Source organism: Aethalodelphis obliquidens, unplaced genomic scaffold (genome assembly GCF_003676395.1).
Source record: "Aethalodelphis obliquidens isolate GAN/ISIS:26980383/991018 unplaced genomic scaffold, ASM367639v1 scaffold79, whole genome shotgun sequence".
Lineage (NCBI taxonomy): Eukaryota > Metazoa > Chordata > Mammalia > Artiodactyla > Delphinidae > Aethalodelphis > Aethalodelphis obliquidens.
In genome coordinates this window covers 1,554,174-1,578,011 of record NW_020838023.1, presented here as the reverse complement: position 1 = coordinate 1,578,011, position 23,838 = coordinate 1,554,174, and the positions used below count along the sequence as shown (strand labels likewise).

Sequence of the window (23,838 nt, the reverse complement as noted above, 5' to 3'; positions counted from 1 at the left end):
AGCTCGCGCTCTCTCTCTCTCTCTCTCTCTCTCTCTCTCTCTCTCTCTCTTTCTCTCTCTCTCTCTCTCTCTCTCTCTATATATATATATATATATATATAAACAAAACAACAACCCAATCAAGAATTGGGCATAAGACCTAAATAGACATTTCTCCAAAGAAGACCTACAAATGGCCAACAGGCACATGATTAGATGCTCGATGTCACTAATTATTAGAGAAGTGCAAATCAAAACTACAATGAGATATCACTTGACACCAGTCAGAATAGCCATCATGAAAATGTCTAAATAATAAGTGCTGGAGAGGGTGTGGAGAAAAGGGAACTCTCCTACACTGTTGGTGGGAACATAAATTGGTACAGCCACTATGGAGAACAGTGTGGAACTTCCTTAAAAAAACTAAAACTAGAGTCTCTACCATTTGATCCAGCAATCCCAGTCCTGGGCATATATCTGGAAAAGACAAAACTCTAATTCAAAAAGATATATGCACCCCAGTGTTCATAGAAGTACTATTTACGATAGCCAAGACATGGAAGAAACCTTAAATATCCATTGACAGATGAATGGATAAAGAAGATGTGGTACATATATGTATATGTGTGTGTATGTATACCTACACACACACACACAATGAAATATTACTCAGCCATAATAGAGAATGAAATAATGCCATTTGCAGCAATGTGGATGGACCTAGAGATTATCATACTAAGAGAAGTAAGTCAGACAGAGAAAGACAAATGTCATATGATATCACTTATATGTAGAATCTAAAATGTGATACAAGTGAACTTATTTACAAAACAGAACTAGACTCACCAACGTAGAAAACAAACTTATAGTTACTAAAGTGGAAAGATAGGGGAGGGATAAATTGAGAGTTTGGGATTAACAGATATAAACTGCTACATATAAAGTAGATAAACAACAAGGACCTACTGTATAGCACAGGGAACTATATTTAATATTTTGTGATAACCTTTAATGGAAAAGAATCTGGAAAAGGATACATGTATTTATGGAGATTCAGATATATATATGAATCACTTTGTTGTATACCTGAAACTAGCACAACATTGTAAATCAGCTATACTTCAAAAATACCAGCATGGTACTGGTAGAAAAACATACATAAATCAATGGAACAGAATTAAGAGCCAAGAAATAAACCCATGCATATATGGACAACTAGTATTCAACAGCGTAGCAAAGAATATACAAGGAGAAAGGATAGTCTGTTTAATTAGATGGTGTTAAGGAAACTGAACTGCCACACGCAGCAAAATGAAACTAGACCACTCTTTCAAACCACAAAAATCAACTCAAAATGGATTAAAAACTTGAACGTAAGACCTGAAATCATAAAACTCCTAGAATAAAACGTAGGTGGTATGTTATTTGACACGTCTTAGTAATATCTTTCTAGATATGACTCCTCAGGCAAGAAAAACAAATGCAAAATGAACAAATAAGACTACATCATCTAAAAAGCTTCTGTGGGAGTTCCCTGCTGGTACAGTGGTTAGGACTCTGAGCTTTCACTGCTGAGGGCTCAGGTTAAATCCCTGGTTGGGGAACTAAGATCCTACAAGCTGCATGGCATGGCCAAAAAAAAAAAAGCTTCTACACAGCAAAGGAAACCATCAACAAACAAAAAGACAACATACTGAATGGGAGAAGATATTTGCAAATGTTATATCCAATAAGGGGTTATTATCCAAAATATATAAAGAACTCACACAACTCAACAACAGAAATATGAATCACCTGATTAAAACTGTACAGAGGAACTGAATAGACATTTTTCAAAGAACACGTATAGATGGGCAACAGACACATGAAAAGATGTTCAACATCACTAATTATTTGGGAAATGCAAATCAAGACAACAATGAGATAATACCTCCTATCTGTTAGAGTGGCTAATTATCAAAAAGGCAAGAGATAACAAATGTTGGCAAGGATTTGGAGAAAAGGTAACCCTCATAACCTGTTGGTGGGAATGTAAATTGGTGCAGCCACTATGTAAACATTCTGGAGGTCCCCCCAAAAATTAAGAATAGAGCTATCATATGATCCAGCTATTCTTCTTCTGGGTATATATCCAAAGAATATGAAAACACTAAATTGAAAAGATACATGCACCCCTATGTTCATCCAGTAATTATTTACAATAGCCAAGATATGGAAACAACCTAAGTGCCCGGTGACAGATAAATGGATAAAGGAGATGTGGTATTTATATATAGTGGAATACTACTCAGCCATAAAAAGATGAAATCTTGTCATTGGCCACAACATGGGTGGAGCTTGAGAGTATTATGCTAAGTGAAGTAAGTTAGAATGAGAAAGACAAAAATACAGTATGACTTCAGTCATATGTTGACTATAAAAAAACAAAGTAGAGGAACGAACCAAACAAAAACAAACATGTAGGTACAGAGAATTGAGTAGTGGTTACCAGAGGAGAAGAGGTGAGGATAGGGCAAAATGAGTAAAGTCAATCAACTGTGCGATGATGGATGGAAACTAAATTTTTGGTGGAGAGCATGCTGTGTTATATAGAAGTAGAACTGTAATGTTATACACATGAAACTTATATAGTGTTAGAAACCAGTATTCAATAAAAATGGTAAAGTAAAATAAGAAAAAATATTTTAAATCTTTAATGTAGAGTTGTGTAAGAATGTGAATCCAGTTAGAACTTTAGCTTTGTTTTCCACATTTGCAGAGATATGGGGAATGAAGTAGATTAATAAAAAACTGTGAGAAGAGACCAAATGAATGAATCTGAATGTGGTTAAACATATTGATTTAGAAAAATATGAAAGAAATATTGACTTAGTGACTATCTTTGTATATATATTTTGTATATATATTTTTGTATATATATTAAAGTCAGTTACATTCAAAAGAATAAACATTATCTCTAAAGAGCTAAGAACTAAGAGAAGAAAAATAATTTGGTTAAATTTAAGAAAATGTTCCATATATTGTAAGTGGTTGAATAGTAAAAAATCATTAAACAGAGGTATTTATTTCTATATATGATTATTATAAAAATAGGTATATATGTAAACAATAACACTAACATAAAAATTTATTTTTCTTATGTACCTAATATCTGATTTTACTGATTTAGAGTTTTATCTGTATTTTAAATCTAATTTTCAAAGTTATTCTTCATTCATTTTAACTTTTATTCTTTCTTTTAATGTTTGACAGTGGTTTAATCTGCTTATTATTATTCATACAATTGTATTATAGTTAGCCTATTCTTTCTTTTAAAATTTTCCTTTTTATAATGGCTGCAATGTATGGACAGCCCAAAAACCACCCCCAGTGGTTTTTGTAGTAATTTCTCAAGCTTCTTTAAGATTTTCGAACAATTCTAATGTTGTATCTTTAAAAAATTACTGGAATATTACATAGATTCAAAGAGTTTGTTGGTTTATTTCACCTGCTACCTGTTAACGTATGATGAGCTATTTCCACAAAAGTTCATGATTAAACTTTGAATAGTTTTCTGCTCAAACAGAATGCCTTCAAATTGCCTATTTTGACTAATATATTTATACTTTAAAATAAGTACGACCTTCACACACACACATATACACATGCATGCACACACATATTTCTCTTTCTCTCCTAGATGATCATTTGTTTATGTATACATTCAGGGGAAGAATATATGTATATGTTCATTTATTGATTATCCACCTTTTGTCAAACACTAGGCATACATGCTAGCAATGTTTAGTAAAAGATAACACAATTTCTGACCATATGGAGAGTGGTTTACATGTATTATTTTAGTATACTAAAGAGTTCAACATTTAAGTAAATAAATGTACTTTCAGCAACAACGAATTTAAATAAAATCCTTAGACTCAGATGTAAATAGCTACTGATTTGAGGGCCATCTGTGCAAATAGGCCATCTGTCACATTATAGGAGAAAAAGCCCAATAGACTTTGAAAAGGGCTAAGGCCTTGCTGAACCTTCTGGCCCGTATTCCTGAGAGAGGCATGGGGTAGTAGTTTTAAGTGCTGAAGTTTTGGAAACTGACAGGCCTAGATTCAAGCCCTATTTTACTAATTATTAGCCATGTGTCTTTGAATAGTTAGTTAACCTATTTAAGTTTTTCTTCATCTGAAAAGGAATGGCCATAGAATTTTTCTACTTGATTTAAGTGAAAACTATAAAAGGCACTTGACTGTCTAAACTAGGACATGTGCTTCTAAATTCATTATGGGACATCTTCCCTATCTTCATGATTGTAAGAGAGTATCCTTCTGCTTTGTTGGCGCATTATTGATAGACAAGAATAAGGTAACCAGGGGTAGTAACAGACTAGAGTTGTAGAATTCCATTTTAGAGTAGGGACAGTGACTTCCATTTAGACTGGATCATTACTGAAAAATCTGGATACTGAGAGAACGTGAGGATTAAAGGGATCTAGAAAATTTCACTTATTCATCTTTCCCAGGTAAACTATTGGAGCACAAGAAGATAACCAATGCTGGAATTCTCTTTTTCCTTCCTTGCCATTTCAAGAGGAAGCAAAAACCAATCTTGGATTATTAGAAAATAAAAAAATGTTCCTTTAGGATTCAGGCCTTTACATTGACTGACCCAAATTGAGGCTGTTCTCTTCCATTAGAAATAAAGAAAATGGCATTAATTTCCACCCCACCCATACCTAATTTATTATGGAATAGTATATCAGCATTACAAAGAAGCATTTTCCTTAGTCCTGACCTGTGAGAATTTAAACCAACAGCTATTCATTTCTTCAGAGATAGTTCATGATTTTTAGATGACCCTTGTCAACAGATTCTTTTCTTATACCACAATTTAGTCCTCTACATTAGAATCAGGAATGAAGACAGATTCTGGTTTATCCTCCCATATGACATATGTGATTGATGTTAGTGAGGCTTGTTTTCTCAGATTTATAGTAGGAATACAAGTCCAAACAAGGTATACTATAGATTCTTCTCTGATATAGTGAAAGCTAGAATCCAAGGCACAGTTGATTTAAAAGGCTGAAGGAGGGGGAGGGATGAATTAGGAGTTTGGGATTGACAGATACACACTCCTTTATATAAAATTGATAAAAAAGACCAACTGTATAGCACAGGGAACTATATTCAATATATTGTAATAAGCTGTAATGGAAAAGAATCTGAAAATGAATATATATGTGTGTGTGTGTGTGTGTGTGTGTGTGTGTGTGTGTGTATAACAGAAACACTTTGCTGTACACCTGAAACTGACACGACATTGAAAATCAACTATACTTCAATTAATTTTTTTTAAAGTCTGAAATTAAATAAATGCCTTGGAAAGAATTCTGTCACTCCAACTAAAATTTTCCCTTTCTGATTGGCCAAACACACCTTTAATCTTATCTGTGTTTTAGATAGCGTATCGCATCTGTTATTTTCGTTTTTTTTTAAACTGAAGTTCTCTACCACAGTCCCCTCCTCACTCTTTACTTTATCCCTCCACAACAAGCTATATATAGGGCCTAGACCTAATACTTAAAATCACTTTTTCCCTCTAAGATATATGCTAAAACCTTTAAAATCCTCACAACAATCTTGAAATTCCTGTAGAATTTATGGATGAAGAACCTGAAGCTTGTAATAGTAACTTGACTATTCTACTGCTGATCATTACTCTGTAACACAAAATACAGAGCAAGATGATTTGCTTTTGCCTGGGCTTTTGGTCTTCAGACAAGAAAGAACAGAACAAAAGTCTCCATGCTTTCTAAATTTGCACATCTATCAGGAAAAAAACAATTGAGTATTCATTGCCAATATCTGTTTGTTTGCTTATTTGTTTATTCATTTACAAAGTATATATGTATATATACAAATATTTAATATATTATTATATATAATATACGGCAACATAGTATATATTATAAAATGTAACCATAATATGATATAGAGTATTGACTACATAATAGATACCAATACTAATAAATCATACGCATTTCACACCTGATATGGAGACTACTGATTCTAAATTTTATGAACTTAATTCATAACTTCAGCTACTCATGCTGTAATATCTCCTAACTCTTCATGACATCATAATGGAGGGTTTGAAGGAATGTATTGTAGAAACCAGATAAAGTAATAACAGGCTATTTTTGTCCCTCATCCCATGTCTCTTATTTGGACTTTAATGACATGAAACAGCTTTTTGATGTACTTGGAACTTAAAATAGCAAGATACATTTTTTCTAGATAGTTTTATGGTTTTATTGTTACAAACTAAGGGTGACCTAAGAAATAACATATCCAGCTACTTTTTATTGCCAAATAAAATAGCTTATTAAAATCTAAAGAAGCCCAAAGCACTATGTTTGGTATATATTTACAGATACCTAATTAATTTATATCCAAAAACTTTAGATCACCAATTATATATTTGTGTATTTTTCACTAATTTATTGTGGAAAATACAGCAGGAAATCACATAGCTTAGAAATAATCATTGTATGGATACTTTATTAAACATAGTGAGCTGTACTACTTTAAAAAGCATCCAAGCTGAACTTATGGTGGCTCTGCTCTATGGTACATAATTTTGTCATGTCGAACATTTCGTCTGTATAATAGAGTACATCCAGAATATTTTCTAGACTTGCAGAGGTGGGATGGCCTTAGTGATAAGCTACTAAACTTCCTCTTCCAAAATAACGGAAAAAAATTACTGATCTGTGAAGTGTTCCAATTCCATGCCAACCAAGCTAGTAACCTCCTGTCACTGAATATGGTTGTGAAGAGATGTGCAAATTCTCTCAAGCTGGACCAGGGGCTCCAGCTCACCAGAGGATGACTTTATCTTGTTCGTTTATTAAATACCCTTTACTAGTTTCCTTGATAACTTAGTTTTATCCTGTGGTATTATTGATAAGAGTATCATAGACTTTTGAAGAGTAAGGTAGGGCTTAAGTAATTCAATTAAAAAGAAACATATCTTTTTAAAGAATCTCAAGTTCTGTGTAACTTGTTTATTATTTCCTTATGGGGTGCTTGCTCTGTAAACATGTTAAGTAGATTATACATTAAGCAAAGTGAAACAAAAAAGAACAAAACAATTTATACATATTTTTTAGCAAAATGAAAAAAATGGGAACTTGTTGATGCATACTAATTGTATTCATAAATTTATTTTAAATTTAATCCACCATTTCAAAGACTAAGTAATTATCTAAGCTACTTAACAGTGTTTGAGATTGAAGACAAAGCAAATGGTATAATGTAAAACTATGAAGTGATTTTAAAATATACTGATTATAATAAGCCTCTACCATTATAGTTATAATGAATAATATCATTTAAGCAATGAATTTAGGTAAGTCCTTTAATATATTACAACATATAACAGTACTTAACAGCCTATTAATATACCATTTTAACTAATACTTATTACAATATTACATTTAAAAGTCTATAAACATAAATTAGACCTAAAGGAAGTAGGATATCTTCAACTGAACAAACTCAGTGGAAGAATGGTGGGTTTGTAAGCAATTCTTTCCACAAATAGGTGAAAATGCTGTGACATGGATCAGTAGTTTGCAGACTGATTTATTGAGAACAGCAGGTGGCTAACGACCAAACTTATAAGATGGTGTCCCTGAACAGCATGCTTGTTTTCTAGGTCAGGGTTTTGATTTTCAAAGGAAACCAAGTGTATAAATAGTGAGTCCGACATGGATTGAGTTGCACTTTCATCACCAAATTAAATCTGACAATGCAGAAAACAAAACATGTGTTAAATGTAGAGCATGGTATTTTTAGTATAAAATGTAACATGTATTTTAAATCAGTAGAATTTTCAAATGAATATCCATGAAGTGAAGATATGCTTTAACTAAATAACTTATAGTGTCACAGCAATGACAATATCAGTTGGATAAAAAGTGTGATGGAAGAAGGCAGAATATTCTATCCTTATTGTACAAATTCAAAGGATTTTAGAAAATCTGAATTCTAATCTCATTTATCACTGTAGGGTATATAGCTTTGTTTTCATTTGTCTTTTTCTAGTTAGACTTATGTAAACAGTCAAAATTATTATTCAAATTATTTCTTACTTGTAAGTTGGCCTTTAACAATATGACAATCAGAAGCCACTAAATCTGTAATAAAGTATACCTCCTTTCATATATATGTATGTGAACCACCTCCAAAAGCAGAAAATACTTTTGTGTAGCTTCAGATGAATTCAGTGAATACAACTTTGTAAAACAAATTCACAGACCATAGGTTTGGGAATTAGTGTGAATATGTATATATGTTTCTTGAAGAAATATCATAGAGCTATAGGAATCAAATATCAAAAATACATGGGGAACTAAACCAGCTGTTAAAAATTAAAAGAACTTTATGAGAAAAGTCCATTTGAAATGTGTGAACAGTTAATTCCATCTATTTCTTTCCCATCAGTTACAAAATACAGGAAAATATGTTTGTTTTTTTGTCTCAGCCTCATATTTCCTTTCCTCCTGTAATTCCACGTCATGTTCCTAGGACTTAACTCGCAAACTCACAAATTTGCTCTGCATTGTGATTCAAACAGTTATCGTGGATGACTTTAGTACATGTGGATGATGGTCCCTCTAACACTCCAGTACAATCTGTTTGACACTAAAGTTCATCCTGTACATAAAGCTGATGCAGAAACCTCTGAAGTAAGGAAGGTTTTTCAGGGATACCTTCCAAAGCACAAGAATAGTGAGCATGGGACTCTACACATTAGAGAGCAGGGAAATATGAGACCATAAAGGAACTGAGGAGAAGCTGACAGAGAGTTAAAAAGAAATAACAGTTATGGCCTTATGGAAGAGAAGAGAAGGAGATGTTTTCCAGGGGGCCAACTGCACATTTTCTGCATTATCATTTGGTACAACCTCCTTTTCTTCCATTTCCATTTTTTTTAAAACAAATATAATGATGTTTCTTTATAATATGTAGTACTTCTTTGAAATACGTGAATACCATAGCTTAAAATCAAAGATTTTAAATAGGCACAAATAGGTGGGAGAAGTATCACAATTTTTTGTATGGTTTAATTGTATTTTGTCACGAATTAAGTAAGCTCAGGTTTATGGTATTCTGTTCCAAGGACCTGCAGCCCTCAGAGTCCCACATAAACCTTGGCAAGAAAACAAGGCCCTGTAGTCTTTAGAACCAACTGCTAGGTTAATTACCCTTAATTAACTTGTATATCTTATTAAAAGCAAAAAAGTATTACACTAAATTCTATCTTATGCTGAGTCCCTAGCTGCTTCCGAGAAATGGATTCTGCTTTCCTCTGCAGTTCAAGTAGAAATTTCCTGTTTCTGTTTCCAACTCAAATGTTGCCAGTAGAAACCTGGAAGCAAAGGTGATAGCCCATGTCTAAATCCCTGTCTCTCTTTCTTCTTTGTTCTCTGTAAATCAGACTTTTTAAAAAATAACTGGTGTTTCCAAAGTGATTCATGGTTCTAAAACTCAAGTTAGCAAGTAATACCTTCATCTTCCATATAGCTACAGTCTCAGGTTCTTTTAAACGTTTCAGCCAATAGCCACTTCTAGAATTTAGTAAGCGACAAAGGAATTTCAAATACAATTTTAAGTAGTAGTTTTCTTTTAGTGAATCAGTAGTTAGCAAAAATATCAGCAGGGAAAATTTTATCTAATTTATATGTAAGCATTTATTGTCCTGAAACAAAGGCAATATCTAAAAAGTAGGAGGGGAAATGGGTAGACTGGAGACTGTGGAAGTAGGATGCAATAATTGAAGGACAGCTGTTATCAGGGCACTATGATTAGACAGTTACATATGAAGGCCAAATCAGAAATAAATCTTTCCATTTTCCAAGTGCTATATTTATGTCTCAAAACATAAATCTAATAGACTTTGTTTCATGCAGTGATGGGAATGTAAATTTTGGCTTATATAATCTGACAGAATAAAATCATCTAATCTGCTTTGAGTTGCCTAGAGAGATGGACCTTTGTGCTTTTATTGTTAATTTCTAAACTGTTTAGATGTTTAACCGTTGTGAATGTCTCTGGGGATCATGAGTAGACTCTGTGCTACAAAACATTAATGTTGCCCTGTGTAATTTCTTGAATAAATTTGCTAATTTCCAGGTGATTATAACCCTGCTTACCTTTCACTATGCTAGCTATAATGTAATTTGTTAGTTATTAATCTGGAATACTTACAAATCATTTATTGAAGTTTATATTATCTCCAATATGCTTTTCTTAAACTTTGAGTGTGTAGAATTTTTTTTGTAGGTGGTATTGAATTTTTAAATTAAAAACCCACCATAGAGCAAAAGTATAATTTTGCCTCATTCAGCATTTTCAAATAAGTGAAGCCATGAGAAGATACTGGATTACAGGTATAAGTAGGGAAGCTTCTTCTTTAGATTTATAAAATAATTTTAATTAAAGTAGAAAGAGTACTTAAGGGAATATTTGACTATAAAATTATAATATAAATATTTCCATTTTTTTTTAATTCAACTCAGCATCTTTAAGCATATCATTTTAGTAGTGCATGTTTTGTTTTGTTTTGTTTTTTTGTGGTACGCGGGCCTCCCACTGCTGTGGCCTCTCCCGTTGCGGAGCACAGGCTCCATACGCGCAGGCTCAGCGGCCATGGCTCACGGGCCCAGCCGCTCTGCGGCATGTGGGATCTTCCCGGACCGGGGCACAAACCCGTGTCCCCTGAATCGGCAGGCGGACTCTCAACCACTGTGCCACCAGGGAAGCCCAGTAGTGCATGTTTTTAACATAGGGATTGGAATGGAAACAGATGAATTGACATATTCCAGATCATATATCAGTATTAGACAAACTGAACTTAAGGGATTTATTTCCAATATTTCTCTCTGTTATCCTGGATTAGAGGTTAAGTTGTTTCCTTGTTGGTTTGAAAGAAAAAAACACAGACTGATGAAAATTTTAATATGTTACATAAAATGTTTTACAAACATAATAATTGAATTTTATTTAAAGTGTAGCTATTTCATTAAATTTTTAAGTGGAAATATTTAAAGCTCAGGCGATATTCTAATGGAACACAGAATACCTGATGTTCTAAACTGGCTAATATTCAGAGGAAAGTAGTTTACTAATTAAAAATAACAATAAAAACAAAATTAGATCATGATTTTCAAGTTTTCCTGATAAAAAGTCATGAAATTTATTTAAAAGAAGGTTGTGTACCCAATAATGTGAATTTTCAACGGAATTTTAATATTTTAATTAAAATATTTCCATATCAATAAAAGTATTCATTTACCAAGAACAGTGAGTTCAATTTAAAGAAATCCCTATCAACTCATTAAAATAATCCCCTTAACAGGTAAACATGGCTGAGATTTTTCTTTAGTGATTCCATAATAGGAAAATCAAAGTGTTTGAAGATGTATTGACAAAATGCATATTACTATTTAGTTCATTACTTCAGCTATCAAACAAAATGAGCAGTTTTATTAAAAAAAAAAAAAAAGTTTCACATCCTAGATACTCAGCCTTGGAGTACTTAATTCTGTTCACTCCTCTGCATCTAAGAGTAGTAGTTTTGAAGTAGTTATTATATAGGTATGTAGGAGGATACAATTTTAAAAAACTTTCTATTTTAGTTATGAAATATTGGATTCTTGGTTGTCATACGTATTTTTTTTCATCTTTATTAACATTACTTATAACTGAAAATTCTCTTATGGCTATTTCTAATGAAATTATTTATTGATAACTTCATTGTGTCTTTTCTAATTTATGATTTGAGTAATAGTACATGATAATTATATGGCCAAAATTATAGTTCCATTAATATTTATGAATTATTATAGATCCATGTTCTGGTAACTTTTAGATTATAGAGAATCTTACTTTGTTGTCACAGAATGCCTGATGGATGTACATATTTTTGACTGAAACAGAAGACCTAAATTTTCTTTTTAAACTATAAATTGATGTTAAAGTTTCTATTCAATTGAATTTTAAGAAATTCATTTAAATTGGATTCTATACTACTCTGCAGTTCTAAGATAGATTGGTGATCAAGATAGACAAGGTCTCTGCTTGCATGGATCTGGTACTCTAAAGGAAGGGCTTCTAAAATTACTAAATTAGTAAATAAAAGAACCAGCTCAAAAACTGAAAAAAATGTGAATATTAAGGTAGCATCATGTGCTAGAGTGGGGAGGGCCTGATATGGATCAACCTAGTACAGTCACATGAGGAATAAACTCTTGATTGAATAATGAAAGATGAGGTTAGGTAACCAGAGGACCATCTGGAGAAATGGCATTCAAAACTTAGCAAATGTTAAGTGCAAAGGCCCTGTGGTGGCAAAGAATTTCCCATGTTTAAGGAAAAAGAAATGTCAGTGTGGCTAGAATGTACTAAAGGTAAAGTTGCTTCGTGTGAGATGAGCGAGGAGGGTGGACAAGGACCGGAATTTCCAGGCTTTCTGAGGCCTGGGTAAAGAGTCCAAATTTAATTCAAGTTTAATGAAAAGTTAAGCATGGCAGTAATAAGTAGGTTGGAAAAAGAACAGTTTGGCTACTGGATAAGGAGCAGTTTGTAGGAATGCTCAGTAGAATCAAAAGAAGACCCTACTGCAGGGTCTATGTGAGACCATGGGGACCTGGCTATTATGATAAAAGCAGCAGTAAAAATAATGAACAAATTTAAGATGGATTTTAGAGGCAGAAGAAGATTTGCAAATGGATTGGGCTTCTGGGAGTGAGGAGAATAGAGAATTAAAAGATGACAATTAAATATTTGAGCAACTCATGTGTGTTGGTGCCATTTGACGAATATTGAAGTATATTCGAGTATTGAAGAATAGAGGAAAAACATACTTGTGAAGGGGACATCAAAAATTCTGATTTAGACTTTAAGTTTGAGACACCTATTTGAAACCCGAGTGGGGATATTGAGTAGAAAATTTGGATATATTAGGTAGCATTGAAAAACAAGCAGCTCAGCAAAGTGGCCGAGCCAAGCAGTGGAGAGTTGTACGCTACCATGTGTCTGGCAGGCAGAACGCCTGGCAGCCAAACCTCATTCCCATGAGAGTCGGAGAAGAGTCGCAGCTGTCAGGATGAGTCCTGGAAGCTGGTCTAGTTCTACACTGCCTCCGTGGCTCACGGTGTGAAGAAGAAGAAAGAAAAACAGGCTCAAGGTAGAGCCACTAGCCCCCAGGACAGCAAACCAAGACTTAATTGCAGTTTCAGCCTGTCTCAAGAACAGAATTTCTGGAATTGCTTATCAGCACTAGAGAGATTCTTTTCCATTATAGGTTATTAAAAGATATTGAATGTAGTTCCCTGTACTATACACCGTGTGGCTGACAGGGTCTTGGTACTCTGGCCGGGTGTCAGGCCTGAGCCTCTGAGGTGGGAGAGCAGAGTGCAGGATATTGTTCCACCAGAGAGCTCACTGCTCCTCATAATATCAAATGGCGAAAGCCCTCTCAGCGACCTCCATCTCAATGCTAACACCCAGCTCCACTCAACGAGCAGAAGTTTTAATTTAATAATATCCAACCTGTCAACCCTAACTACTTAATATATGTGAATAGTAGTTTATGCATACAAATGCATAAACACACATCCCTAAAATGTCAAAGATAATGTGGTTATAATAAATCTATCTGCAACCTATTTCAACAGAATTAGAAATGAAAAAGGAGAGGTAACAACTGACACCGAAGAAATACAAAGGATCATGAGAGATTACTACAAGAAACTATATGCCAATAAAATGGACAACCTGGAAGAAATGGACAAGTTCTTAGAAAAACACAACCTTCCAAGACTGAACCAGGAAGAAATGGAAAGTATGAACAGACTAATCACAAGTACTGAAATTGAAACTGTTATTAAAAAACTCCCAACAAACAGAAGTCTAGGACCAGATGGCTTCACAGACAAATTCTATCAAACATTTAGAGAATAGCTAACACCTGTCCTTCTCAAACTCTTCCAAAATATAGCAGAGGGAGGAACACTCCCAAACTCATTCTGTGAGGCCACCAAGTACCCTGATACCAAAATCAAAGATGTCACAAAAACAGAAAACTACAGGCCTTATCACTGATGAACATAGATGCAAAAATCCTCAACAAAATGATAGCAAACAGAATCCAACAGCACATTAAAAGGATCAGATACCACGATCAAGTGGGTTTTATCCCAGGAATGCAAAGATTCCTCAATATATGCAAATCAGTCAATGTGATACACCATATTAACAAACTGAACAATAAAAAACATATGATAATCTCAATAGATGCAGAAAAAGCTTTTGACAAAATTCAACACCTGTTTATGATAAAAACCCTGCAGAAAGTAGGCATAGAGGGAACTTACGTCAACATAATAAAGGCCATATATGACAGACCCACAGCCAACATCCTTCTCAATGGTGAAAAAATGAAACCATTTCCACTAAGATCAGGAACAAGACAAGGTTGCCCACTCTCACCACTATTTTTCAACATAGTTTTGGAAGTTGTAGCCACAGCAATCAAAAAAGAAAAAGAAATAAAAGGAATCCAAATCAGTAAAGAAGTAAAGCTGTCACTATTTGCAGATGACATGATACTACATGTAGAGAATCCTAAAGATGCTACCAGAAAACTACTAGAGCTAATCAATGAATTTGGTAAAGTAGCAGGATACAGAATTAATGCACAGAAATCTCTTGCATTCCTATACACTAATGATGAAAAATCTGAAAGAGAAATTAAGGAAACATTCCCATTTACCATTGCAGCAAAAAGAATAAAATACCTACAAATAAACTTACCTAAGCATACAAAAGACCTATATGCAGAAAACTATAAGACGCTGATAAAAGAAATTAAAGATTATACAAACAGATGGAGAGATATACCATGTTCTTGGATTAGAAGAATCAACATTGTGAAAATGACTATACTACCCAAAGGAATCTATAGATTCAATGCAATCCCTATCAAGCTACTAATGGCATTTTTCACAGAACTAGAACAAAACATTTCACAATTTGTATGGTAACACAAAACACCCCGAATAGCCAAAGGAATCTTGAGAAAGCAAAACGGAGCTGGAGGAATCAGGCTCCCAGACTTCAAACTATACTACAAATCTATAGTAGTCAAGACAGTATGGTACTGCCACAAAAACAGAAATATAGATCAATGGAACAGGATAGAAAACCCATAGATAAACCCATGCACATATGGTCATCTCAGATTTGATAAAGGAGGCAATAATGTACAATGGAGAATAGAGAGCTTCTTCAAAAAGTGGGGCTGGGAAAACTGGACAGCTACATGTAAAAGAATGAAATTAGAACACTCCCTAACACCATACACAAAAGTAAACTCAAAATGGTTTAAAGACCTAAATGTAAGGCCAGGCACTATAAAACTCTTAAGAGGAAAGCATAGGCAGAATACTCTATGACAGGAGTCAGGCAGGTGATTATTTGAAAAGTCATGGGTTTAGGTTTGACTGTCTATAGGTACTAAAGATGAGGTAAAACAGATCATTAGATTTGACTGATCTTAGGGAACTGGACAGATTGAAAAATAGATGTTAGAGCCACCAAAGATGACACCTGTTGTTGCAAATGCTAATTTTGAGAAAGTTGAGAACCAAAGTCAACAGATGACAGCAATGAGTACCTGTCAAGAGAGTTATAAACCAAAGGTGTAAGTTCATAGTAGTTCTAGGGACTTTTGAAAAAAATGGTAAAGACCTCTGGTTCTCTCAGGATTCTTACACTTGATTTTTTAAAAAATCTTGTAAGGGTTATGATCATATTCTCCAAGGTACTGTCTGTAAAAGAAAACGTTGCATTTTTTTTTTTTTTTTTTTTTTTTTTGTGGTACGCGGGCCTCTCACTGTTGTGGCCTCTCCCGTTGCGGAGCACAGGCTCCGGACGCGCAGGCTCAGCGGCCATGGCTCACGGGCCCAGCCGCTCCGCGGCATGTGGGATCTTCCCAGACCGGGGCACGAACCCTTGTCCCCTGCATCGGCAGGCGGACTCTCAACCACTGCGCCACCAGGGAAGCCCAATGTTGCATTATTTTTAAATATCAATTTATTATTTAGTTACTATTTCTGTGGAAAATGATGTAAATAAAAATAAATTTAGCAAAGATTAATTATGGCCAGTTACACTGTATTATTTTCAGTATTCTGTATTGAATATGCAGTGAAATTTTATATCATTGTTAATTTACAGTGTTCATTCAAATTTATTAATTACACAAAAGCCATGTCTTAAACTCTTTTTGGGTACAAATAACTGTTGTAGGATACAGATTTATGACATTTATCATTATGATTATTTTCATTAATTCTCCTACAATCCAGTATAGTAATTTGTGACATATAATCATGAGTATGGCTATTTCGAGTGTAAAATAGAGAAGGTAATAGACCAATTGAAACCTCATTTCTAGACATTCTTTATCAGGTTACTCTTTTTTTTTTTTTTGGTACATCATTTGCCGCCTTCTGAAATTATCTCGCTCATTTGTTTATGTTACCTTCTTTATTTGTAAGACCACAGATCTTGTATGTGTTGTTTACAATTATATTTCCAACGCTTAGCATCAGTGTTTGTCATATAGTAAGTGCTCAATTAATAATTGTTGCATATACTTAATCTTTTCAGTACTAAGGGGTGATTCTCACTGGCTTTATACTAGAATTAATCCATATTGCCTACCTTCAAATGACCATAGTAATGTCATATAGGATTAACAGTGATTTATATTTACGAAATATCTCCTTTAGTATTTAAGAAATTAATTATCTCAATTAATTAGTTTAATGGAATCTTTCTAGTTGGCACATCTTAGTCCTCCATTTCTCATACCTCCTGATAACATGTGAAATGTGTTGCAGATATATGTAACTTCATTTACTAGATTGCTCCATAAGCCACAAAGTCATACTGTGTAAATCATGTTTAAATAGTGAGCAATATTAAGTTACCACAGTCAGGAAGGTCCGTGTGATTCCCTTATAACCAGTGAAGCTATTTTCATTCTCTGGTGGCAAATGAGTCTTTGGTGCACTTGCTTTCTATTTCTAGTTCACTGTCTTGGCTTATCTACAGTTATGCTTCATGAGAATAAGCACTGAGGCTGTCAGGAATATCCTCTTAGTTCCACCTCTGTTAAATTGCCATTTTTGCTCCACCTAATGTACATTGTGTTTCCTAGCTGCTGCTTCTGTAACATCTTCAGTTCTATCTTTCTCAATTCCTGAAGGTGAATTCAGGTTAAAAACTATAGTTCCATAGTAGCTATTACTTGCTTTTACGACACTCTCTTACTCAAATTATCTTTGATGTTCCTGAGAAAGATGGAAAGTTTATCCTTTTCATTGTCTGTTTCATCTTCTTTCCTCTCACACTTTTCGTGATGTCCTTGTTGTGTTGCTTCTCATCTGTTGGATTTTTTAAGGACCGTTCTGCAAACTCTGTTCTTTAGTCTTTCACAACCATTCATGTATTATACTCTCATTACATTTAGAAATGTGTGCAGCCTGTCAGAAATAATTTAAACTTTTCCTAATGGATGTTTATGCTCCTTGAATCGGGGAATTGAAGAGAATCAAATTGTAAATCAAAATCTGGCATAAAACATGCTACTGTACTGCAAATATAATTGTACCAAATCCAAGTTTTGTTTTTTTTTTCATTGAATTGCTGTCTGAACCAAACCAACCAACAAGCAAACAAAAGTAAAGATAACCTGGATAACTGCATTTTCTGAAAGTAATGAAGTAAATTTTTAAAACATGAGTTTTAAAATTATACAGGTATGTTATATGTCTGTCTTTACTCAATTCAGATATGAAAAAAACAGCCGGCTTGACTAGTAAACAGTCACCCCTATGAAGAGAGGAAATAAGGCATTGATGGGGAAAAATTAAAGAAAATTCATTCCAAAGCTGGTGGAGAAATGAGAACTATACGGGATAGAACCCAACTTGTTCATGTTAGAATCCAAAAAAATTGGATTACACAGTAATGTTGCCAAGCCCATTCTATTCATTCATGGGCACAATGATAAAATAAATGTGAATTCATATTTTTATGCTATGGCAGGTGGTCATCTACTAAAAGTGATGGCTAGCTCCCAAATATCCTAGGAAAAGTGAGTTTTAGGAAATAAAGGAGGAGAATGTAAGATAAAGGGTTTTTGCATCACTGTGTCTACACCTGCTGATTACATGTGCAAGGATGGATATTCCAATCTCCCCTACCTGTCCCCTAGAATGAATGACTGCCAAGCACTGAGAGAAGAAATCACCTCCTCCAACACACACACGCGCACACACACACACACACACACACACACACACACACACCAGCTGTCTAGTTTGCCTTCCTATGAAGAAAAGTGTAAGCTTTGAAGAACGGGAAAGATATGTCATATACTGGTTATTAGGAAACCTTATTCTAAAACTGTCTTTCATGATGTAATAGTCTTTTGAGAGTATTTTACCTTGGCTTTATAACACACACCTAGTATTGAAATTGTTAGGTATGTAGGGGTGGTATTCCTTTGTTGAATTAAATCAGCAAAACTACTTTGCTGGAAATCTTCAAAAGATTAGAGAGCAAGAGAGTTATTTCATCTATTAATTGTGACCAGTATCTGGGGCATAGTTTAAAATTTTTGCTTTAAGGAGATTATGTAGTGCTACCTTTGTGACTAGATATGTGGTGACTATATATCCAAAGTACAGTCTGTTTTCTATCTATCAGTTGGAGCAGACCTCCAGAGCCTTATAGAAGTATGCATTATAATGAGAGCTAATCATTAAATGTACAATATTGTGAAATTACATTAAAATAGTGCTTGTTCTATGAATTGAAACTGTGAAATCTTCCATTGAATGTGAAATGCTGAAAATATGTTAAATGGAAAAAGTATATCAATTGCTTTAAAGTCTTTCTGTTTTGTAACTATACTGTATTGATACATACATGTGTTATGCTGTGACCAGCACTGTCAGCTCAGCAGCCATTATGGTTATTATTGTCTATTTTTGGAGAATCAAAATTATATGCAGTTTACAGTTGATTTTACTAATATATATTCCAAGCTGATTGGAATAGCTTATTTTGGAATTACACTATTCTATGATTGACTTCTCTATGCATAAAATAACTATTTCACTTGTGCTTAAAAACTTAGCAAGGCAAAAAGGCACGAATATTGTATACAAGTAGACATTTTGGGGGGTCCCAATTCAGTGAAAATGTTTACTACTTAAAAGCTTTTTAAATTTTTTTTGTTGTCTTCTGTAATTCAGGTTATCTGGAATGAATATACCACCACCAATTATCAGCAACAAAAACTGGCTCAGACTGCATTTTGTTACAGACAGCAATCACCGATACCGTGGATTTAGTGCTCCATATCAAGGTATATTTAATGAATACCTCTGCCTCTTTTGATGTGTAAAATGATTTTGGTATACACAACTGCATTTTATCATAGAGGCAAAATATCTTTGGCATTACCCCATGGTAATTTGAATAAGCAAAAATGGTCATTTTCTTGCTGAGGCAATATTGTGATCATAACTAAATTACAGTATAAAAGTTAGTTGAGTTTTGTAGTACACTGTCCAGAATAAAGAATATTGTTAACCTCTAAAAGGTAATGTGTAATAGGTGTAATATTTACCTTTAATAAAGTGCTTCAGTAGTTGAACATACTACCTAAATATGTACCACAAAACACTGCAGAAAACTGCAGTTGTAAATAGGCTCTTCATCAGTTGAAATCCATTTCCATATACAGTGTTTTTGCAAATGTTACTTTCATTAACTTCGTTAGTATTATTATTTACAGGTATAAGTTTTGAATAAGTGAGATATAGTATTTGATATATTAACTTGAAAAAACTCTTTGTTTAGAATTTGATTATTATGAAGATGGAGTATTAATAAAAATGTAGGTTCTACAATGCTTAGTAATATTATGTGGGTTTGGTGCACTTATTCTCAGACTACTTGTGTTAATAATTCATTTCATTCTTAGCAGTATATTAGCTACTGTTCAGAGAATAGTGAATATTGCCACAGTTAAATATTTCCATTTATGTTTTTTTTTAGTGCTTTCCTTTTTAATAATCTTCAGCTGAAGCACTTTGTAAATTGAATATGATGACTTTAGGCAGCTTATAGTTAATACCTAAAATAGTATTAGACTACATATTGTTTTCTGGAATACAAATTTCAACAATTTATACTTTGGAGACCAGTAACCTTTCTACAGATGCCCTATCGATACGTTTCTCACAGTAATAGCAACAGATTATTGTGATTGTATTTGTAATATTGTATTGGGTATCACTGTAATAAAAATTCCTAAGATTGTAACTTAAAAGTGAAGATTTTAGACAAAGTCCACTGTAGAAAAACCTATAATTTCTATTTGTAAAGTAGTTAATTCGAATGGAAAAATGAATGCAAATTTGCTTTTAAAGCTATGCATTGTATTAACATCTCTCATGATAGAATATATTGTCTATCATATCTGTTATCATCATAAAACATTATATTTTAAAAGTAAAATGTTTATAAAGAAATTTATTTTCCTTTATTTTATTAAAAATAACTGGGCATAGTAACTCGAATCTTACCAGTTTCAACCAGTGTCACTTTTAAATTTGCAGTTATATTTTACTGAGTTTCCATTTAAATTTCTAAAATTTTTGTGTAGTTCAGAAATAGGAATTTTTATTGAAAATAATTAGCTGTTGTAGAGCCTCTTTATCTCTGGGTTCACCCCTTTCCTTGTGGAGTTTTCCACTCACATAATTTTATGGCTCTGATTCCCTCTTCAATGAATTAAGGCAGATGGCATGGCAGAAATTCAAAAGACTATCATCTTTGACTCATGTGGTGATCCTTTCTGTTTGATTCATGGAATCTTTCAGTAAGATGTCTTCTACTCTTTATCTGAATAGAAATAAAGTAGCACTTATTTTATATTTAAATGTACAGCCTGGAGAGAAAAAAACAAACATAGGTCTCTTATCTTAAAAAATAAAATGGTATTTTGATTGTTTTACGCAGTATGGTTTCATGAAACTGGTATCTTTAGATATAGGTTGTTTTGCATTATAAGACAGTAGTACAAAGCTGCTAGTAGATTTGTGTGCTTAGTTATCATTTTCAGTATTCTACTCACTAATCTTAAATTGACTTTTATAGTATTTTCAAGATGCAGTTTGATTTTCCTGCATTGCCTGTCTTAGCACTGAAGAATAACATATCAATGAATTTACTGTAGTAAAATAGAAAGGAAGTGTTTTATGGGGTATGAATTATTTCTATTTTCAGCAGGAAAAGGAGCTCAAAAGAGGATAATTTTTGGTGTAATCTGTATCTTCACACTGTAGAGGGAATAAAGTGGCCTGAGAAAGTGTAAGCTATAATTTTATAATAAAATCAAGGAAAAGTTTTAATATAAAAACACACCTTTGCACTGTATCCTTTCAAAACTTGCCAGATTCAGGCTTAATTTCTCTAATTGCATTATCTCCAAATAATATTTTACCTAAACATAAGCTCAGTTGGAAAAGCAGTTCTTGAAACTATAAGCAAAGAAATTTGATTAACAAAAACTCTACTAGGCTAACTTAAATAGCTATAAAATTCATAATTCTGACATGCTGAATACATGCCCTGGCATGAACTGATAATCCTGCTTTTTAGATTGTTCTATGCTACCATATAATTTCAGTGGTGTCTAAATTATAACTAATTCAAGATAGAAAATTTTGTAGAATATACTATTCAAAAGTCACAGCCAAGTCTCCATGTAGCACAGCTTCCTAATAACTCAAATACTTATTGAGTACTCAGTAATTATTATTGATTTATCTAGTCTTTTGAGTTCATTTTTAATGTTCTGAGTTTCCAAAGATTGATGACTTTCCCCATAGCATTTCTGTTTAATCTGTATTCTTTATAAAATACCGTGAAAATTAACTGAAAACTCCTAAGGATTCCTAAATACCATTAGCTATTTCTTATGGCTTGTCCCTTAATTAATCCTTAATTGATGGAGTAGGCACATAGACACAGCAACATGCTTTCCTCCATAGGACCTCCTTTCAGTTGTGTTATAGGCTGGCTTATTTTTTTAGATATAATAACTTAACTCAGGTTAAGTAGAGGTTGAGGATAACACATTAACAAATATAGTATGTTCTGACTCAAAAGTACTGAGAAAAATCATGATTTAAATGAAATGACTTTGATACAGAATATGTTTTCCCTCCCCCAGATCCCACATTGAAAATATTCACATGTATCTAAAATAAATAAAGCAGCTCCTGCCCCCACCAAGTTTATTTATACTGGAAATCTCTTCTTTTAAAACTCTATTCTTATCTCTTCTATGCTTTAAAATTTTTCAATTCTCCCCCAAAGAAAATCACTTCAATGTCATTTTACTATATTAGTCTTTGATTTTAAATAAGATTCCTACATTCAAGTTCCATTAAGTCTCTTCTAATGAGAACTTGAATAGTGCTACTTCACACATAAATAGTATAACTTTTCATTAATTGTGGTATTTGGAAGTTCCCTATTTATTGAAATCCCTATATTATTGTCACTTGATCTTTATTATAAACCTAAAATCTATTATTTTCCATTTACATGAATAATTGATCAAGTTTTCTTAATTTCTAAATTGGAAGGAGATTTTCAGATGACAACTGTCCAATAGAGAAAATTTTACCTTTAGATCGTGTTTATTAAAAAGTATTATTTTTATCCATAAAGATCAGTTATTCAAGTGTGAAAATTATTACATTTTTCATTTTAAGTTATTCAGCATATCATACATTTTTAATGTGCAAAGATACTACAGCTGTAGTTATTTATAAAATTGTTTTTGACATGTAAGTTTAGGAATTACAGCATTTAATTGATTCCAAATATCTAAGTATATGAATTTTCCTATATTATAGATTAAGCTTTCTAAATCCTTATAGATTTTATCACATTTTGATTTTTCTCTTATCTTTCATAATTTTGTTGATATGATTCTTATGCAGGTTAACATTTTAGAGACAGTTGCAATTTAACAAAGGTATGTCAATAGTAATACAGTGTATTTTCAATTTATGTAGAAAAATATTTCATATAGGGTCTAAAAGAGATTATCATTTTAGGATCAGCTGTGCCTCTTTTTGGTAAGAAAAACATTTAATGGACAAAACTTTCAAATCGTATTGAAAATTCACTGTCATAAACCCCAGTTACACAGAGGCCCTTGCTTGACATTTTAGACGCACATAATTTAAGTGGGAAATAACTTCAGACTAGTTACTCTGTTTTTTACAGTTGGAAATGTTTTGACATAAACGTGTGTGCACTGTTACTGAACAAAAATAAATAAGATTATCAGGGATGCAACGTAATATAGTGGGAAAGAATAGGATTTGGGGGTCAGAAGATGAGCGTTGAACTGCGAAGTTACTAACTGCTGTCTAAGTTGTCTTGAGCCTTGGTTTCCCAAAGAGTAAAAATAGTCACAGTGGCTAGACATGTTATTGTTGTGCAAATCAAAAGGCATTAAGATTTCTTATAGTAAAATTCAGACAAGCAGTCAGTAAAGATGCTGTTTTATGAAAGAGACAATCAACCATATGCAATGAGTGAGAAACACACTGTCTAACAATGAGGTACAAATAGTTAAAAAATTGTGACCAAACATAACATTTAAATCCAGGAATCACAATTAAAAGGAAAA

The 23,838-nt window shown here is 33.2% G+C and overlaps 1 protein-coding gene across 3 annotated transcripts in view; it reads left to right on the top strand.

The window, feature by feature from the left end:
* CSMD3 (CUB and Sushi multiple domains 3) overlaps positions 1 to 23,838 on the top strand; it is a 1,084,122-nt gene that overhangs the window by 331,928 nt on the left and 728,356 nt on the right. For all 3 annotated transcript variants that reach the window (XM_027092553.1, XM_027092552.1, XM_027092550.1), the window contains exon 6: positions 19,373 to 19,485. In XM_027092553.1, coding sequence (XP_026948354.1) covers positions 19,373 to 19,485 — 113 coding nt within the window. The remainder of the gene's footprint in view (positions 1 to 19,372; positions 19,486 to 23,838) is intronic.